Source organism: Nomascus leucogenys, chromosome 19 (assembly GCF_006542625.1).
Source record: "Nomascus leucogenys isolate Asia chromosome 19, Asia_NLE_v1, whole genome shotgun sequence".
Lineage (NCBI taxonomy): Eukaryota > Metazoa > Chordata > Mammalia > Primates > Hylobatidae > Nomascus > Nomascus leucogenys.
Genome location: NC_044399.1, coordinates 47,921,305 through 47,936,013, shown reverse-complemented (window position 1 = coordinate 47,936,013; position 14,709 = coordinate 47,921,305). Strand labels below are relative to the sequence as shown.

The window sequence follows — 14,709 nt, the reverse complement described above, 5'->3', positions numbered from 1 at the left end:
AAAATTTCTTCTTCGTGAGGCTTACCTTCTAGAGGGTAAGACAGACATTAAACAAATATATATATATTATTACTTAAGTGCTATCAAGGAAAAAAAAACCCTGAGGTGGTTATTTTAGATAGAGTGATTGGGTAAGGCCCCTTTGAGATTTTAAAGGACATCTGGAAGAAATTGAGAGAATGAGCCATGAAATAGTCATCCCTCGATATACACAGGGGATTGGTTCCAGAACCCCCATGTATACCCAAATCCGCAGATACTCAAGTTCTCCAGTCAGCCCTGTAGAACCTGCATAGAGGAAAAGTTGGCCCTCTGTATGTGGGTTTTGCATTCTAGGAATACTGTCTTTTCTTTTTTCTTTCTTTTTTTTTTTTTTGAGACTGGATCTTGCTGTATCACCCAGGCTGCAGTGCAGTGGTATGATCATAGCTTACTGCAGCCTCGATCTCCTAGGCTTAAGCAATCCTCCTGCCTCAGCCTCCTGAATGGCTGGGACCACAGGCGCACCACCACACCCAGCTACTTTAAACATTTTTTAGTAGAGATGAGGTTTCGCTTTGCTGCCCAAGCTGGTCTGGTACTCCTGAGCTCAAGCAATCGTCTCACCTTGGCCTCTCAAAGTGCTGAGATTAACGGCATGAGCCACTGTGCCTAGTTGAAATACTGTATTTTCAATCTGCGTTGGGTTGGAAAAAATCCACCTATAAGTGGAACCGTGTAGTTCAAACCCATGTTGTTCAAATGTCAACTTTACTCACAAAAATGTAGAGTCATTAAAATCTTAACAGGCAAGAAAAATAACAGGTCAGACTGAATTCTGTAAGGTTGTGCACCAATAGTTACCTATTATTTCTTTTTTCTTTTTTTTTTTTTTTTTTTTTGAGACATAGTCTTGCTCTGTCACCCAGGCTGGAGGGCAGTGGCGCAATCTTGGCTCACTGCAAGCTCCGCCTCCCGGGTTCACGCCATTTTCCTGCCTCAGCCTCCCGAGTAGCTGGGACTACAGGCGCCCGCCACCACGCCCGGATAATTTTTTTGTATTTTTAGTAGAGACGGGGTTTCACCGTGTTAGCCAGGATGGTCTCGATCTCCTGACCACGTGATCCGCCCGTCTCGGCCTCCCAAAGTGCTGGGATTACAGGCTTGAGCCACTGCGCCTGGCCATAATTACCTATTATTTCTAAAATTTAGGGAAAGGAAATAACAAATCAGACAGATTAGAACTTCATCTCAAAAACCATGCAGCCCAGGTAAATTTGTGTACTGAGAAACACTAGGAAAAAGCAAGAGGATACTTACTCTGATTCAAAACAAGTTGTCTCACACCAACCCATTAAATGTTACTTTTACAACTAGATCTGAGACATGCGCTTAACATTTTAAACGAAGATTTACTGACTGTAATGGTATCCAATACCACTCTCCCAGAGTTTTCCAGGAATAGGAATTAGGCTGTATAATCCACGTGATTAGATTCCACTATCTATTCCATCTAGCCCGGGAAGATTCCAACTATCTTTCTTCACCATGGATACAGGGACCTAAGTGTGGCTGTAAGAGTATTCTTTGTTTGATAGCCAAGGCACTGAAAAGTGACTACACGCTACTCTCCTCCCAGGCAGATCTCTGACTGATCACAATATATCCAGCTCTATCCAGATATCCAGATCTTGTATCCTTTTTCGAACTCACATCGTCCCCACCCTTCTCCCCAAAAAAGCCACACAGACGGAGACAGGGAACGGAGCCTGACCCCTTCAATCAACCCCTTAGCCTGCTCCAAGCCTGAATTTCACGCCCCGCCCCCGCCGGCCCCCACCTGCAGTTCGCAGCGGCAGAGCTCGCCTTGGTCCGGTACCAGGGCCTGGGATCCTGCTGGTCCAGATTCACCGGCCCCAGGCAGACAGAATGAAACACACTGGGCCGCGATGCTCCTCAGATCCCGACCACTCCTGGAGCAGGAGGCGGCAGACACACTGACAAACAGGGTGACGCGCAGACCGTGCGCACAACGCGCATCACTTGTCCGCAGAAGTGGAAGACGTACCTGGCTCGCAGAGTTGGGTCCCGAGCCGGCTGTCGGGAGGTGCTGCCCAAGGGTCAGAGGTCCAAACTGGGCTTGGCCACCCTCACGGTTCTCACTTGGAGCAGCCCTGCGGTGGCCCCGCTGCAGCGGCACAGCCTCGGCGCCTTCTGATTGGCTCAGTTTCAGCCCCTCGCGTATTCGCTTCCGGGTGAGAGGTGCCCGGTCGCCCCAGCAACCAAATCGCACCTGGAACTGTCCTAGCGCCTAGTTCTCTCCCGGCCGCAGAGCTGGCGGCCCACGGGGAGTCGCAGAGTTTGGAAGATCTCTCTAACACCTCTCGGCCAAGTGAGTGCCCCTCCTTCTAACGACCCAGGCAGAGAAGGGCTCCTTTAAGTCGAACTAGCGTGGAGTCAGAACCTGCTTGGCTCCCGGTAACTCCTGCGGGTGTGTGACATGTTTCCTGACCGTCTAGCCGAGGGGTACGGGGGAACCTCTGGTCTGGGAATCTAGCTCTGATTCTGTTGTTAATTCGCTGTTGAGACACCCGAGGCGCGTGCCAACCTCCCTGGGCCTCAGTTTCCGCTACGGTGCCGGGCGGTCTCTGTGAGGTTCCCTCTACCTCTGACATTCCCAAGTTTCGAATGTAGAACATTTTAGCGGCAATTGAAAACAGTCCATTTTCTGATATGATTACGTTTAATATTCTGCTTCATAGGCACTTAACGATTCCTTCCGAAGTGCCCTTCATTCACTAGACGTTCTGTTACTATTAGTACTAAATACGGAGTCGGACAGTAGGGTGAGAAGAGATTTGACTAATCTGCCATCCGTGTCCTGGAGGAACTGGGTGGGATAGGGGATCCCGATACAAAAGCATGGTTTTAACAGAACCTTAAGTACTACAGTAGGAATAGGCCCAGAGTGCCGTGGGGGTTCCTGAAGGAGTCTGAAGTTGACAAGTAATGAGAAGAAAGTCTTTGTGGGAGAGCCCACACCTGAGCTGGGGCTACAAGAAAACAATAGCTAATATTTACAGAGTTTAGACACTGGGCTAAGTGTTTTAACTAGATTAGCTCATTTACTTAATTTGCCCCATCTAAGGATGAGGAATCTGAGGCATAAGATAATTATTTGTCCAAGGCCAAAGAAAATGGTGGAGTCTGGATGCAAAGCTAGGTAGTCCGATGCCGGAGCATGAACCCCTAACTACTACACTCTATTTTGCCAACTATTGAGGATGAATAGCAGTTAACCAGGTAAAGAAGAGAAGGGTGTTCCACCCAGAGTACAGCATGGCATCTGTGGGAAACCACAAGCAGATCTGGTAATCTAGTTAGTTATCATTAGTTAAACACTTAGAAAGTAGCTCTGGCGCCTGTAGTTCCAGCTACTTGGGAGGCTGAGGCAGGAGAATGGCGTGAACCCGGGAGGTGGAGGTTGCAGTGAGCCGAGATCAAGCCACTGCACTCCAGCCTGGGCGACAGAACGAGACTCTGTCTCAAAAATAAATAAATAAATAAATAAGAAAGAAAGTAGTTCTGTGTCCCTGCTCTCCTGGAATTTCAAATCTTGCAGACATGTAAATAACTAATTAATGAGCACACATGGCAATTTCTATATACCACCATACTTCACCCTTTATCCACAACCAAATCTTAGAAATTATAGGGAAAAAATGAGCAAACATAACTAAATTCATATTTTTCTAAGATTTAGTGTTAGTGTCTATATTTAACCCTAAACGAGATCAGAATTCTAGCAAGATTGCTCTCTATCCTCCACACCATTTCCATATTGATATTACCTGAGTTTTAGTTACAGATTCTTTTTTTTTTTTTTTTTTTTTTTTTAGTTTTTAATTTTGGTGGAGATGGAATCTCACTGTGTTGCCCAGGCTGGTCTCAAACTCCTGGGCTCAAACAGTCCTCCCACCTCACCCACCCAAAGTGTTGGAATTACAGGCATGAGCCACCAGATTCTATTTTTAAAACTTAATTCTTTTTTATTTATTTATTTTTAAGACAGAGTCTTGCTGTCTCACCCAGGCTGGAGGGCAGGGTGTGATCAGACTCACTGCAGCCTTCACTTTCTGGGCTCAAGCAATCCTCCCGCCTCAGCCCCCCAAGTAGCCTGGATGACAAGCATGCAACACCACACCTGGTTAATTCTTGTATTTTTTGTGGAGACTGGGTTTCACCATGTTGCCCAGCTGGTCTCGAACTCCTCAGCTCAAGCAACCCACCCGCCTCAGCCTCTCAAAGTGCTGGGATTCCAGGCATGAGCCAGTAATTCATCCTACCAGTGTGCCTGCCAGTTTCCATGATTTTAGACTGGTAGTTTCGTTGGATGTAGAATATTAGGTTGAAAATAATTTTGTCTTGGAATTTTAAAGACATCGTGCCATTTTTTTTTAGAATCCACTGTTGCTAATGTCAGTCCTTTGTAGTTTATTGTAGGTAATCTGGTTTTTGTTTGCTTGTTTTTAACTGGCCTAACTGGCCTTTGGTCTTTATGTCATGAAATTTTACTGTAACCTGTCTAGGTGTGGGATTTTGCTTCGTTTCCATTTGTAGTCCAAGCAGTCATTTTCTTCAGTTCTGAGAAAAATTTGGCTATTTATTCAAATATCCCTTATTCTTTCCCTCTGGAATTCTTATTAGACTGACAGCAGCATTTTGGATCCACTTTCCATTATTTTTTAAAATTTTTAAAATTCTTTGTGCTACTTTCTTTTTTTTTAATTAAAAAAATTTTTTTCCAGCCATCTCACTCACACTTTATGCTACTTTCTAAGCACATTTTTCAACTTAATGTTCCAGTTCACTAATTTGTTTTCAATTGTATCTATTCTGCTATTCATCCCTTCTAAGAAGTTTTATTTCACCAATTATATTATTCATTTCCTGGATTGCTAATTGTTTTTTGTTTTTTATAATCACCTGTTCCTATTTCAAGGATACTAATACTCTCCCTTTCTCTCTGAGGATATTACAGTTTAAGTCTTCTACCTATTGTGTTAACTCTGTTTCCTCAGTGATGAGCCTGCAGCCTTTCTCAACTGGCACCTAAATTAATTTTTAAATTCCCTTGCCCCACCCATAAAGACTCTGATTCAGTAGATGTAGGGTAGAGAGAAGAAACTTAGAAGCATCTCAGGTGATTCTGAAGGATGGGCCTGCATACCCTGTCTACATAAGTTTTCTTCAGTATCGGAAAATACAGTTTCTAATGTTTTAGTCCACTAAGTGTCCAGGGATCTGAGGCCCAGAGTCCCCCTCAGTCCTGTGGTCCTCTTTCTTCCCTTTTCACTTGGTTTCCATTCCAGTCTCATTCTGTGTGGACCTACCAGCCCTTCCCCACTTGCTATCTTTATTTTCCATTTCTTCCTACTGCCAATTTAAAGATTCCTCACTCCACCTTACCTCTGTGGGACAATCAGTAAATCATATGGGCTACCAAAGAGAAATAAAAATATATCCACACAAAAATCTGTACACCAATTTTTTTTTTTTTACTCCTAGGAAGCTGTATGTTTTAAAAATGTACATCAATGTTTATAGCAGTATTATTCATAATGGCCCCAAACTGGAAACAACCTACATGTCCATGAACTGATGAATGAATAAACAAAATATGCTATTTCTATACAACATATTTATACAATATACTTGGCTATAAAAAGGAATGAAGTACTGATACACGATACAACATGGATGAGCCTTGGAAACATTAAGCAAAAAGAACCAGACATAAAGGACCGTATATTGTATGATTTCATTTATAAGAAATGTCCAAAATAGGCAAATCCCTGAGGCAGAAAGTAGATTAGTGGTTGCCAGGGGTTTGGGGTTGTGGGGTGAGGGGTGTTTGAGGGGAATCGTAATGGGTAACTGCTAATGGGTACAGAATTCTTTTCTGGGATGATTAAAATATTCTAAAATTAGATTGTGATGATAGTTGCACAACTCTGAATATACTAAAAAACATCAAATTGTATTTTTTAAAGGGTAGATTTTGTGGTGTGTGAATTATATATTAATAAAGCTATCATAATAAATACATTTTAAAAGAGATCATCTAGGCAAAATCGTTTATTTTCCCAGGACCCTACATTAGACAATGGAAATGCCAAGTAATCATTATATGATGTGATCTTGAGAAGTAAGTCTATTTGGAGAGTGCTGAAAGCACATTGGTTATAGGTCTTATGACATAAGAATATTTACACTTGGTTGGGTGTGGTGGCTCACATCTGCAACCCCAGCACTTTGGGAGGCTGAGGTGGGAGGATCGCTTGAGCCCAGGAGTTTGAGACTGGCCTCGGCAACGTAGTGAAACCTTGTCTCTATCAAAAAAAAAGTAAACTTATGTCATTCTTTTTAAATCTTTTAAAACAGCTTCAGAAGTGTATAAGATCAGCTTTATCTTTCCAAATGGAGACAAGTATGGTAAGCATACACTTCAATTACTTTTTCTGTACAGAAAATTAAATAGGAATAAAAAACTGAGACTGTTAAATTTTGTAATACTACCATTAGGATATTAACTTTATTAACTAAAATAACAGAAATCCTAACAGATAAAGAGATTTTAAAATCAAAACTCCAATGTTAACTCTAGACAGTATGCCTTGGAAATCTATGGGATCTGTCAATTTTCCTGGCCCTTAAGTCTCAATTGTTACAAGATGTTCTATGTCCATGGATTTACTCATCTCCGGTCTCACTGGTTTCAGTGCTAGGGAGCCAAAGAAACCCATGAGGTGTAGTTGCGATTAGGCCCAGACATAACTATTCTCATTTATAATCTTCAGTACTTCTCCTTTGTTTAGATGGTGACTGTACAAGAACATCTTCTGGAATCTACGAGAGAAATGGAATAGGTATTCATACCACTCCTAATGGGATTGTCTACACAGGAAGCTGGAAAGATGACAAGGTATTATTGTTGTTTTTAATACTGGCAGTGGATAAATAACCCTGTGGGTTTAGTGATTCCAGGCATTTCACCATTAATCAAAAACTCCTATAATGAGTAGACTATATAATAAAAATAACAAATGATCGTATTAACATATATTAACTTATGAGTAATATTAAACTCACTGCAGAGAGCTAATCATCGTTATTATCTTTCTCATCTCCTATTCATTGAGTAAAGCTGAATCCGTTACATAATTTTCTCATTTAATCCTCATAATAACCTCATGAGATAGGTACCATTAATACTTTATTTTACAAATGAGGAAAATCAGGCTCAGGTTTCTTGCCTAGCTAGTAAATGATAAAACAGGAAAGTATGCCCAGGTCTGCTTGAATCCAAATTTGAATTCTTAACAACTGCTTTGTACTGGTTTCCTGAACTAACTAAACTGGTTGCCCTTTAAGGTTTCTGATACATTCAGGGTATCTTGAGGATCCCTATTATCTTCATCATGGACCCCCTGATGTTCAAATGTCCCAGATGCAGAACATTAGATTTAGTGGGCTTTACAGATAGATACAGATGAAGGAAAATGATAAAAATGTTGTCTATACTATGGAAATAAAGGACAATACAAAGTTGATTAAGTAATAATTAGCAGATGATAGACTTATATTTGTACATTTTTTAAAGGTTCTTGGGAAACTGAAGATTAGTTTCTAAGGTAATTTCCTTTGTTACAAACAGATGAATGGTTTTGGAAGACTTGAGCATTTTTCAGGAGCAGTATATGAAGGACAATTTAAGGATAATATGTTTCATGGACTGGGGACTTACACATTCCCAACTGGGGCAAAGTATATTGGAAATTTCAATGAAAATAGGTAAGCTTAAAATAAAAAAAAAAATCACTGCAATTCTAAAAGATTCTTTTCTGGTATGTTTGCTTAAATACTTATTTATTTATTTATTTATTTATTGAGACAGAGTCTCACTCTGTCATCCAGGCTGTAGTGCAGTGGAGTGATCTCGGCTCACTGCAACCTCTGCCTCCCGGGTTCAAGCGATTCTCCTGCCTCAGCCACCCAAGTAGCTGGGTCCAAAGACGTGCACCACCTCACCCAGCTAATTTTTGTATTTTCAGTAGGGATGGGGTTTCACCGTGTTGGCCAGGCTGGTCTAGAACTCCTGACCTCAAGTGATCTGCCTGCCTCGGCCTCCCAAAGTGCTGAGATTACAGGCGTGAGCCACTGTGCCCAGCTGCTTAAATACTGTATTTACTTAATTCTAAATATTCTTTTATGATATAGTTTCTAAAAATTGTTGGAGGCCAGGTGTGATGGCACGGCACCTCAAACATCGTTGATAGTCGAGAAATATTTGTTGAATAAGTGAAGTAATTAAGCTAGATAACCAATGTAAACTTTTCATTTTTTTTTAACTCATTATTTTGGTTTTGTGTGAACCTAGATTATGTGATCCTAAAATCTTGGACACCAAATAATTGTTTGTGTTTGTTTGGAATAGTACATGGTTTGTTTTTTTTTTTTTTTTTTTTGGTTTGTTTGTTTTTTTGGTAGGGTATGAAAGCAGGATGCTGGGTTTAAAAGCAAAGCTTGAAAGTAGAGGATATAGTGCTTCAGACATAGTATATATTATGCTAGAAAATCTTATGTCTGGACTATAAATTATTCATCTTTGTTAATGAAAAACTTATTTTCTACTATTGCAGGGTGGAAGGTGAAGGGGAATATACTGATATCCAAGGACTAGAATGGAGTGGTAACTTTCATTTTACAGCTGCTCCAGACCTGAAATTAAAGCTTCATATGTAGATGTGCTTCACATGTAGATGTGATGTTAAATTAAAGTTGAAATATAGTAATTGAAGCTTTTAGTTGTAAGAAAAGCAACTTAATCTGTTATTTGAAATGACTTCATACACTACCCCTATAAGTTTGCCAATAAAACCATCACTTACTTACACCTTTTTGAACTTTATATTCATTGTCTTAACAATTAGTTTAAAATAAATTACATGATTCAATTCAGTCTGCTTGTTATAATAACTATGGCAGAACCATCCAAATCTTGGCAAAGTTGATTTCCAATCCGCTGTTTGAGTTTTGTCATCTTTTTTTTTTTTTTTTTTTTTTTCTAGTTTGTGCTTGTGTGTCCTGGTCAACATCTGACCTCTTTAAAAAAAAACTTTTTTTTTTTTTTTAGGCTGTAATACATTTTATTTATTTATTATTATTTTCTAACTTTTATTTTAGGTTCAGGCATACATGTGCAGGTTTGTTATACAGTAAACTCATGTCACAGGGTTTGTTATACAGATTATTTTGTCCCCCAGGTACTAAGCATAGTACCCAATAGTTATTTTTTCTGATCCTCTCCCTCCTCCCAACCTCTATCCTTAGGTAGCCACAGTGTCTGTTGTTCCTTTCTTTGTGTCCATGAGTTCTCATCATTTAGCTCCCACTTATAAGTGAGAAATTCGGTGTTTGGTTTTCTGTTCCTGTTCTGTTAGTTTGCTAAGGATAATGAACACAATTTTAAGTGTACAATACATTATTGTTGACTATAAGCACAATGTTGTACAGCAGATCTCCAGAGCTTATTCATCTTGCTTGACTGAAACTTCACGGCCTTTTATTAGTTACCTCTTATTTTCCCATCACCCCAGCCCCTGGTAACCATTATTCTACTCTTTGATTCTATGAATTTGACTATTTTATTTTTCTTATTTTTTATTTTTTTGAGGTGGGGTTTCACTCTTTTTGCCTAGGCTGGAGTGCAGCAGCGCGATCTTGGCTCACTGCAACCTCTGCCTCCCGGGTTCAAGCTTATTCTCCTGCCTCAGCCTCCCGTGTAGCTGGGATTACAGGCACGTGCCACCATGCCCAGCTAATTTTTGTATTTTTAGTAGAGATGGGGTTTCACCATGTTGGCCAGGCTGGTCTCGAACTCCTGATCCACCCGTCCTCGGCCTCCCAAAGTGCTGGGATTACAGGCGTGAGCCACCCCACCCGGCCAAATTTGACTATTTTAAATACCTCATACTTAAAGGTGTAATCATACAGTACTGGTCTTTCTGTGACTGGCTTATTTAGAATAATGTCCTCAGGGTTCATCCATGTTGTCACAAATCACAGGATTTCTCTTTTAAGGCTGAATAGTATTCCATCGTATGTATATACCACATTTTCTTTATTCATTGTGGTGGACTGCTACTATATGAGTCAGCAATCCTACTTCTGGGTGTTTATCCAAAAGAATTGAAGCCAAGTGCGGTGGCTCATGCTTATAATCCCAGTACTTTGGGAGGCCAGGCAGGCCAGGAGTTGAAGACCAGCCTGGCCAACATGGTGAAACCCCGTCTCTACTGAAAATACCAAAAAATTAGCCAGGCGTGGTGGACATTTAGTTTGTTTCCACATCTTGACTATTGTGAATAGTGCTGCAGTGAACATTGGAGTACTAATATTTATTTGACATCTTGATAGCAATTCTTTTTTTTTTTTTTTTTGAGACAGAGGAGTCTCACTCTGTTGCCCAGGCTGGAGTGCAGTGGCATGATCTCGGCTCACTGCAACCTCTGCTTTGTGGGTTCAAGCAATTCTTGTGCCTTGGCCACCCGAGTAGCCGGGATTACAGGTGTGCTTCACCACCGCTGGCTGATTTTTTGGTATTTTAAGTAGAGACGGGGTTTCACCATGTTGGCCAGGCTGGTCTTGAACTCCTAGCCTGCCTGGCCTCCCAAACTGCTGGGATTACAGGCATGAGCCACTGCACCCGGCTTCAATTCTTTTGGATAAACACACAGAAGTAGGATTGCTCACTCATATAGTAGTTTTTTTGTTGTTATTTATTTATTTATTATTATTATTATTTTAATGTGGACCACTTCACAAATTTGCATGTCATGTTTGCACAGGGGCCATGCTAATCTTCTCTGTATCATTCCAATTTTAGTATGTGTTCTGCCAAGGCAAGCACAGTAGTTATATTTTTAATCTCTTGAGGAGCCTCCATAGCATTTACCATAGCAGCTACACCGTTTTGCATTCCCAGCAACAGTGGGCAAGTGTATAGTAACCCAGTTCTTCCCACTTTCTTTCTGTGCCCTTACTGAAAATCACAGAGTACCTTGACTGCTCTGTGACCCAGCTGGCTACAGGTTTTTCTCAGCAGGCTTGAACCCAAACTGGGCCTTGAACATTCCCAAGCACTGAGAAAGGTGTTTGGGTTGTTGCTCAAAACACTGAAACTGGCCCCTAGCCCTGAGCCAAATTTCTCAAACTGTCATAGAAACTCCAGACTCTGATCCCCTTGCTGCAGACATACCTGGGTAGAACATTCCTTTTCTCTCTCAGCGATTGCTGTAGTGCTCTGCAAGGAAGTTTCCCTAATAAATTCTTTGGACTGATCACCCTAGAGCTTAGAGTTTTTTCCTTTGGTATTCCAGCCAGCCCTATCTCAGGACAGTTGGAGACTCCCTTGTGGGAAGTCCCCCTGCCACTGCTTTTGGGGTGATTCCAGCCAAGGATTTGAGGGTTTAGAGAGACAAAACAGCAAGGGTTCAATTTCTCCACCTCCTTAGCATTTGTTTTTTTGTTTTTGATGATAGCCATCCTGTCTGGTATAAGGTGGTATCTCATTGTGGTTTTCATTTCTATTTCTCTGATGATTAGTGACATTGAGCATTTTTCCAAATACCTATTGACCATTTATATGTCTTCTTTGGAAAAATGTCTATTCAGTTCCTAATCCATTTTTAAATCACTTATTATTTTCTACCATTGAGTTGTAAGAATTCCTTATATATTTTACAGATTAAATCCTGATCTGATATATGATTTGCAGATATTTTCACCCATTCTGTAGGTTGTTACCTTTTCACTCTGTTGACTGTTTCCTTTGCTGTGCAGAAGATTTTGGTTTGATGTAGTCCCACTTGTTTATTTTTTGTTTTGTTGCCTGTGCTTTTGGTGTCATTATCCATGAAATCGTTGCCAAGATCCATGTCATGAACATTTTCTCCTGTTTCCAACAACACATGGAAAGGGTCATATACCATGACCAAGTGAGATTTATCCCTGGGATGCAAAGATAGTTCAACATACGAAAATCAACTAATGTGATATTCCACATTAACAGAATAAAGGATTAAAATCACATAATCAGCTCAACAGATGCAGAAAAAGCATTTACCAAAATTGAGCACCTGTTCATTATTTTAAAAAAACATCTTAACAAATTAGGAACAGAAGGAAATTACCTAAACATAACAGAGATCATATATAAAAAGCCCACAGCTAACATCATACTCAACAGTGAAGAATTGAAAAGCTTTTACCCTAAGATTGGGAGCAAGGCAAGGATGCTAACTCTTGTCACTTCTATCTTTAATAAAGTATACATTAAAGGAGACTGTCAAGAAAATGAAAATACCATCCTCACAATGGGATAAAATACTTGCAAATCATATCTGATTGTCAGAAATTTGCTTAATATAGTCGCTGCCTCAGCATCCATTTTTAGGCCTGACATAAGTTGTCTGACGTCCAGTCATATCCCATTACTCTTGGCCTAGTTAAAACTTTCCTTCCCCTTGTAATTGTTTGCAATACAGCCCACTTGTTCCTTACCCTGCTGACCCAAAACCCAACACATCCCACAGGTGCTGACTATGATAAAACCTAAAGGTCAAAATAAGTCATGCAAAAATAAGTTCCCCCTTTCCACGTGTTTTCTTTAAACTAGCCAATCCACAACCCCAGAGGGAAAGCCTAAGGGATAACATCCATGGACCTTAATAAAGGCATAGTCCTGTGGTCCTCTCTCTCACCCCCACCCCACTGGTTGAGCTCACCACTACCTCCAGATTTCCAGAAACTATAGCAATAAAAATTATGACACTGATAAAAAGTCTAGTTTCCAAAATTTATAAAGAACTTTTACAACCCAACAATTAAAAAAACCTCAATTTTTAAAATGGGCAAAGAGGCGGGGGGCAGTGGCTCACACCTGTAATCCCAGCACTTTGGGAGGCTGAGGCAGGTGGATCACCTGAGATCAGGAATTCAAGACCAGCCTGGCCAACATGGTGAAACCCCATCTCTACTAAAAATACAAAAAATAGCTGGGCATGATGGCAGGCACCTGTAATCCCAGCTGCTCAGGAGGCTGAGGCAGGAGAATCGCTTAAGCATGGTAGGTGGAGGTTGCAGTGAGCCGAGATTGCGCCATTGCACTCCAGCCTGGGCGACAGAGCGAGACTCCCATCTCAAAAAAAAAAAAAAAAAAAAAATGGCAAAGAATTTGAACAGATGTTTCTCTGAAGGAGATATACAAATGGCCAATAAGTAAACAAAAAGATGCTTAACATCCTTACTCTTCAGGGAAATGCACCTTAAACCCACAAACCCATCATGAGATACCACACCAACTGGGATAGCTATTTTTATTTTATTATTATTATTTTATTTTATTTTAAGTTCTGGGGTACATGTGCAGGATGTGTAGGTTTATTATATAGGTAAATGTGTGCCATGGTGGTTTGCTGCATTTATCAACCAACCCATCACCTAGGTATTAAGCCCAGCAAGCATTAGCTATTTTTCCTGATGCTCTCTCTTCCCCTACTCCTGCAACATGTGTGTTGTTCTCCTCCCTGTGTCCATGTGTTCTCATCGTTCAGCTCCCACTTATAAGTGACAACATGCATTGTTTGGTGGGATGGCTATATTAAAAAAAAAAACAAAAAACAGACAATACAAAGATTGGCAATGATGTGGGGAAATTGGAGCCCTCACACATTTCTGGTGGGAATATAAAACGGTGCAGCTGCTGTGGAATACAGTTCCTCAAAATATTAAACATAGAGTTACTACATGACTCAGCAGTTCCTAGGTATGTACGCAAGGGAATTGACTTGCACACGAATGTTCATAGCAGCATTATTCATTGCTATAGTCTGAATGTGTCCCTCCAAAATTCATGTTTAAACCTAATTTCCTCACGCCTGTAATCCCAGTACTTTGGGAGGCCAAGGTGGGTGCATCATTTAAGGTCAGGAGTTTGAGACCAGCCTGGCCAACATGGTGAAACCTCCTCTCCACTAAAAATACAAAAGTGAGCCAGGCATGGTGGTGTGTGCTTGTAATCCCAGCTACTCGGGAGGCTGAGGCACAAGAATTGCTTGAAACTGGGAGGTGGAGTCTGCAGTGAGCCAAGATGGCACCACTGCACTCCAGCAGGGGTAACACAGTGAGACTCTGTCTAAAATCAACGACAACAACAACAAAAACCTAATCTCTACTGTGGTAGTATTAAGAGTTGAGGCCTTTAGGAGGTGATTAGGTTATAAGGACAGAGCCCTCATGGATGGGATTAGTGCCCTTATAAAAGAGATATGAAGGAGATTGCTTGCTCTTCTGTCACAAGGGAATGCTGCAAGAAGGTACCATCTTTGAAGAAGAGAGCAAGTCCTTATCAGACACTAAATCTGCTAGTGCCTTGATCTTGGACTTAACTGCCTCCATAACTGTGAGCAATACATTTCTGTTGTTTACAAATTACCCTGTCTAAGGTATTTTCTTATAGCAGTTCAAATGGACTAAGACATTTATAATAGCCCCAACTGGAAACAATCCAAATGTCTATCAACTAATGAATGTATAAACAAAATGACCACATAATGGAATATTATTCAGCCATAAAAAATGAAGTACTGATACTACAACATGGATGAA

The 14,709-nt window shown here is 40.7% G+C and overlaps 2 protein-coding genes and 1 non-coding gene across 5 annotated transcripts in view; 1 reads left to right on the top strand and 2 right to left on the bottom strand.

Annotated features, from left to right (window-relative positions):
- DHX57 (DExH-box helicase 57) overlaps nucleotides 1-2,189 on the bottom strand; it is an 80,862-nt gene extending 78,673 nt beyond the window's left edge. The window contains exon 1 of one of the 2 annotated variants that reach the window (XM_003262760.4): nucleotides 2,048-2,189. The gene's annotated coding sequence lies outside the window, so the exon portion shown is untranslated. The remainder of the gene's footprint in view (nucleotides 1-2,047) is intronic. The other variant, XM_030800082.1, reaches the window with a different exon arrangement.
- Nucleotides 2,190-2,239: 50 nt separating this feature from the next.
- On the top strand, nucleotides 2,240-8,939 carry MORN2 (MORN repeat containing 2). 2 transcript variants are annotated; one of them, XM_012501337.2, is made up of 5 exons: nucleotides 2,240-2,371; nucleotides 6,424-6,474; nucleotides 6,858-6,964; nucleotides 7,697-7,833; nucleotides 8,682-8,935. In XM_012501337.2, the coding sequence occupies exons 4-5, from the start codon at nucleotides 7,697-7,699 to the stop codon at nucleotides 8,782-8,784; spliced, it is 240 nt and encodes a 79-aa protein (XP_012356791.1). In that variant the 5' UTR covers nucleotides 2,240-2,371; nucleotides 6,424-6,474; nucleotides 6,858-6,964; the 3' UTR covers nucleotides 8,785-8,935. The 2 variants fall into 2 exon arrangements, with proteins under 2 accessions (XP_012356791.1, XP_004091523.1); XM_004091475.2 differs by having other exon boundaries at nucleotides 2,330-2,457; nucleotides 8,682-8,939.
- Nucleotides 8,940-10,844: 1,905 nt separating this feature from the next.
- Nucleotides 10,845-10,951, bottom strand: LOC115831692. Its single transcript, XR_004027199.1, has one exon. It is a non-coding gene; the product is annotated as a U6 spliceosomal RNA (small nuclear RNA).
- Nucleotides 10,952-14,709: the final 3,758 nt, after the last annotated feature.